At 59.4% G+C, this 5,348-nt stretch overlaps 1 protein-coding gene across 1 annotated transcript in view; it reads right to left on the reverse strand.

The window, feature by feature from the left end:
• The window catches only part of ARID3A (AT-rich interaction domain 3A), a 43,366-nt gene that overhangs the window by 33,406 nt on the left and 4,612 nt on the right, over nucleotides 1-5,348 (reverse strand). Inside the window, exon 5 of the mRNA XM_004378689.2 lies at nucleotides 4,045-4,369. Within this exon, the coding sequence (XP_004378746.1) occupies nucleotides 4,045-4,369 (325 nt within the window). The remainder of the gene's footprint in view (nucleotides 1-4,044; nucleotides 4,370-5,348) is intronic.

Below are 5,348 nucleotides of genomic sequence, written 5' to 3' on the forward strand. Positions count from 1 at the left end.
CAGTCGGCCCCTGGCCTTGTTCTGACTGATGATATTGAGCTTTTCCATCTTCTCTTTCCACAGATGTAGTCGATTTGATTCCTGTGTATTCCATCTGGCGAGGTCCACACGTACAGTCGCCATTTATGTTGTTGAAAAAAGGTATTTGCAATGAAGAAATTGTTAGTCTTGCAAAATTCTGTCATGTGATTTCCAGCATCGTTTCTATTACCAAGGCCATATTTTCCAAGTACCGATCCTTCTCTTTGTTGCCAACATTCTCATTCCATCACCAATAATTATCAATGCATCCTGATTGCATGCATCTGTCAGTCTGTCGTTCTGTGGGAGCTTGTGTGTTGCTGTGATGCTGGAAGCTATGCCTGCGGTATTCAAATACCAGCAGGGTCACCAATGCCATATAAGGCTTGGCCCAAATGTCCCCTTCTTAGGGGACTCCCTGGCTTCTCAGCTTAAGATGCTCGATGCCATTTTGTCACCCGACTATGCTGCTGTTGTTGTTGGTAGTTTTCATAGCGTTCATCCCAACTCATGGTGACCCCATGTGTGCAGAATAGAACCTGCTCCATAGGCTTTTTAGGGCTGTGACCGTTCAGAAGCAGATCACCAGGCCTGTCTTCCCACGCACCTCTGGGTGGGTTTGAACCACCAACCTTTCAGCTAATATCGAGCGCTTAACTGTTTACGAAGCGCAGGGACTCCTGCCTTATAATCACTTGCCCATTTACTCATTTACTAATCTTTTCTATCCCAAAACACCAGCTCCCCGGGACAGGCGTCAGGCTGTCCTGCTGGCAGCTGTGTGTCCCGCACGGTGAACAGGCACCTAGTTGGTGCTCCATAACTCTATACAGACTGACTGCTGACTCTGAGCGGCCCCTGCCCCCCTCTGGCCTCGGTTTCCCCATCTCAGCTTCTCACTGCAGAAAGACCCCCGGGGCGGTGCCCCTGGGCGGCCAACCCTGACCTAAGGCTGCTGGAGACACCATTATCACGCCCCAGACAAGGGGGATAATGGTTCCTGGCGGATGCGCCTCCCTCAGCCTTTGTTCCTGACACACCGAGGGCTCCGGGGTCAGGGCACCTGAACCCTCATCCCCCCGCCCCTCCTGCCTGGCCTGGCCACCCAAAAACTCTCCCGTCAGCAATGAGCTTGGGAGCAGGGGAGCCTGGGTAGGAGCGGTGGCGGTGGGGGGGTTGTTCGGAGGGGAGTCTTACTGACTTCTGACCCCACATGGGCCAGCACAGCCTCGCCCCTTCCTCTGGGCGAGGCTGCGGCCCGCCCTGCGGAGTTTGAGGTGTCTGTTAGCTCCCGACTCCCAGCCTGGGCTCCCCGAGGGCTGAGTCCAGGCAGACAGTGAATATCTGGAGAATAAATAATAAGTGCTCATCTCTGCTATTTTACACCCAAAGAACGTCAGGAGCTTGGTGCCTGGAGGCCCTCCCCCAACACCCTGAGCCTTGGTTTTCTCATCTGCACAGTGGGATGAGCAGTAGCCCAGCCCATGAGCTCAAGCAGCTCCTTTCATGGAGGGAAACCGAGGCACGGAGCAGGTGGGGCCAGTGGATGCCCAGTGACCCTGAGTGCCGGCTCAGGCCGATCCACACACGCAGGGACACGGCAGCGTCCTGCCTGGAGCCCCTCGGGCCAAGCGTGGGGCGTGGCTGATTACGCCCTAATGGAGCCAGCACTGAGGGGTGACGTCGCTGAGGGGTGACTTCGGCTGACTGTCAGCCCCTCCATCTGCACCTCCGCCAGTGCCAGGACCTGAGCCGGCAGGACTGCCACCCCCACCCTGCCAGGGGCTGTCTCAGCAGCTCCCAGATGGGATGGCAGGCAGCCCAGGCGGGGCAGGGGATGAATTCTTCCTCGGCTCCTGCTGGAAGCTCTCCTGGGGCCTCAGCACCTTTGTGTGCGCTGCCTCTCCTCCCAGAGCACGCTCCTCTGGCGCCAAATCCCACGGCGCCCCCTCGCACCCACTGCTCCCCCTCGCATCCAGCGCTTCCCCCTGCACCCACGGGGCATCCCCTCACTCTGCTGGTCTGGTTTTTTGTTTTTCTTTTTTCTGTCGTACGTAGGGTCACCATGAGTCAGAACTGGCTCAACAGCCCCCAAGAAAACAGCACAAAGAGAAATGAAGTTCTACCACATGGATGAACCTGAAAACACGCTAAGTGAAATAAGTCAGACCGAAAGGATAAATATGTCTGATTTACTTCCAAAGTAGAACTGCCCCGTAGCGTTTCCAAGGAGCGGCTGGTGGATTCGAACTGCCGACCTTTTGGTTGGCAGCCGAGCCATTAACCACTGTGCCACCAAGGCTCCCGTGAAACAGCTGGAAAAGGCAAATGCATAGAGACAGAAAGGAGGTTAGTAGTTACCAGGGTTTGGGGGAAAGGGAAGTTATTGGGGAGTGGGGAGTTACAGCCTAATGGGGACAGAGTCCCCCCCTCTCTCCATCCCTCCCTTCCTTTGCCTGTTAGACCCTTTCGCCTGTGTCTTTCCTACTAGGTTGTCTTGTTCATTATCGGTTTGTGTTGTGAGCTGCCGTTGAGTCGATTCCGACTCACGGCGATCCCAGGTGACAGAGTAAAACCGCCCCAGAGGGTTTTCAAGGCTGTGACCTTTTGGAAACATCCCCAGGCCTGTCTTCCGGGGCGCCTCTGGGTGAGTTCAAACCGCCAACCTTTCTGCTAGCAGTCGAGCACTGAACTGTTTGTGCTACCCAGGCGCCTAACCTTGATTTGTGGGAATTCTTTATAAATTCTGGATACAAATCCCTTGCTGGTCGCCCACGTGAGCAAATACGCTCCCCACTCTCTCTCTCTCTTTTTTTAAATCATGCTTTAGGTGAATGCGGGTCCAGTTTTTAACTCCTGACTTTATCAGGGATGGCCCTCGCTGATGACTCAACCACCCCGTCCCGAGGAGATCGTGGCCATTTGCCAGAGGCACCTACGGAGGCTCAGAGAGAGGAAGCCTCCAGAGACGGGGACGAGCACTCGGCGGTCCCTGGAACGCCTCCCACCCTGGAAGAGGCGTCTCCGAGGATTCTGGAAGCCCACATTCCGAGGGGCTGCCCCAGGATGCACACACGTGCTGGCGGTTCCAGAAACCAGGCCCTCCCGGGCACCCTGCCTTGGGAGCCTGCTGAGGCTCCGGTCCTGGGCCAGGAGGTTCCCGCTGGTGCTCGGAGGTCCAGCAGGCCCAGCTGGCCGAGGATGGAATGCAGCCCCGCGGATGCCCATCTGGTTCCCATCTGCCCGGCCCAGCGGCTGACTTCAAAGGCTGCCCTGCCCGGCCACTTCCTCTGTCCTGGCCGCCTGCAGGGAGGGGACCATACGGCCCTGCTTCCTCCTGCCCCTCCCACAGCCTGGGGAGCCCCCCGCCAGGCCCAGTCTGTACTGCCCACCGTGGGTCTCCCCTACAACCACACTCAAGTCAGCCACTTGGCGTCCCCAAGGCGCCTCACGGGGCCAGCATCACCGTGTGTCCCCAGCCTCCCCTCCCACAGCCCCAGGGAGCGGTTGGACTTTGCACGACGCCAGCGCGATCACCGCCCGCTGGAGCCCCCACGGCGCCTGCTAACTTCAACACACTGGATCCCACGCTGAGTCCACAAGGACCCGTCACCGCGCCACCCGGCCCCCACCTCTCCCGCCCGTCTGCCGTCCTCACGGATAACATTCTGCAAACATGGCTGGCACAGTCCAGCCTCTTGGCCTTTGCCCGCACTGTTCCCTCCCTCCAGAACTCCTTGTCCGCCTCCTCCATCAGCCGCCCAACCTGTCCGCTCAAGTGTCATTCCTTGAGAGGCCCCAGGGGACACCGTGGAGCACCCCCAAGCTCCCCTCTCTGGGATCGAGCTCCCCTGTGCATTGAACGGCCACCCACCCTACCCGAAGGAGTCCTGGGTGGGGCTGCCACAGGCTCCCCAGCTCCTGGCGTGGAAGCAGCACCCGGCAGACACCAGCCCACTTCCAGGGCCCCGGCCATCATCGGCACCTGTGTCTCGGCAGCCCCCGTTACGGCCCACGGCCCACCTGCTTAAACTGCTCCTCGTAGGTCCAGTCCCCGTGGTCCGGCGGCTGCAGGGGGGGTGCCACGTGGGCAGCTCCCCCGGGATGGGCCGGGCCGGGCCCCTGGCGCTCCTGGCCGCCCAGTCCCCGGGGTACGCCGTCACCACGGAACGGCTGGGGCGGCTGCGCCTTTCGGGAGAACAGGGCACCCGAGCCCAGGCTCGCAGGGCCTGGGGGGCCCAGCCCCTCCTCCTCGTCATCCTCCTCGTCCTCATAGTCATCCTCCTCATCCTCGTCCTCGTCTGCCAGGTCTTCCTCGAGCTCCTCCTCCTCCTCCCAGGTCTGCTTCCTGTGTGGGCAGAGGGCAGGGGTCAGGGAAAACAGGGATATCAATCAGGCCCCCACCAGCTCAGGCTTCGGAGAGCACCACCCACAGCTGATGGCTTAGGGTGCTGGCGGCACCTGTTCTCGTCCCGAGTAGCCCTTTGGTAGAAACCCCAGCCCCTGCCCACCTACCAACCTCACCTCCCCTCCCACCGCATGGCCTTCCTGGCTGGGTCCTGGAAATACCAAGCTCCTTTCTGCCACGGGGCCTTTGCACAGGATGCTCCCACACCAGGCGTGGCGTTCCCCACTCCTCCTTACCCTCCACAGGGCTGTCACCCCCCAAAGAGAGCCCTTTCACCTCTATCTAAAGTTAACTCTGACCCCAGCGACTCCCCCCACGGCACCTCTACTTGATTTTCTCGGCAGCCCTCATCATAACCTCTCTTTGCTTGTTAAACATCTCCCCAGAAAGAAGTGGGCTCTGTGAGGCCACCGGGGTCTCTCTAGGCACTGGGTGAGCCCTCCAGGCCTGGGGGCGGGAGAGGGGCATTAACAAACCAGTCTACACACACTCTCATGGGGCCCTGACCTGAACCCATCCATGAGGGCCTCAGGGCAGCCACTGGCTGCAGGGGGTTGGTTCAGTGTAAATTAATGGAAATAAAATGTAAAATCCAGTTCCTTGGTCACACTGGCCACCTTCCAGGGGTTCAGCAGCCACACGAGGTTGGCGGCTGCCATGCTGGATGGCACAGACAAGGGGGAATGTTCCCGTCTTCCGTGAGGTTCTACCCAACGGCGCTGCCCTTAGTGGGCAGCCCTAGGCGGACGGGGGTTTGTGTCTGGTTCACAGTTAGGCCGTAGCACATCCACTCAGCTTCCCATTTTAAAGGTAAGCAAACCAAGCCTCTAAGAAGGCAACACCCCCCAGGCCCCCCGGATGCCGCCGGACACCCCTAGACGTCCCTGGACACCCCCAGACGTCCTCAGACACCCCTAGA

The sequence above is a fragment of the Trichechus manatus genome, unplaced genomic scaffold (genome assembly GCF_000243295.1).
Source record: "Trichechus manatus latirostris isolate Lorelei unplaced genomic scaffold, TriManLat1.0 scaffold00057, whole genome shotgun sequence".
Classification (NCBI taxonomy): domain Eukaryota; kingdom Metazoa; phylum Chordata; class Mammalia; order Sirenia; family Trichechidae; genus Trichechus; species Trichechus manatus.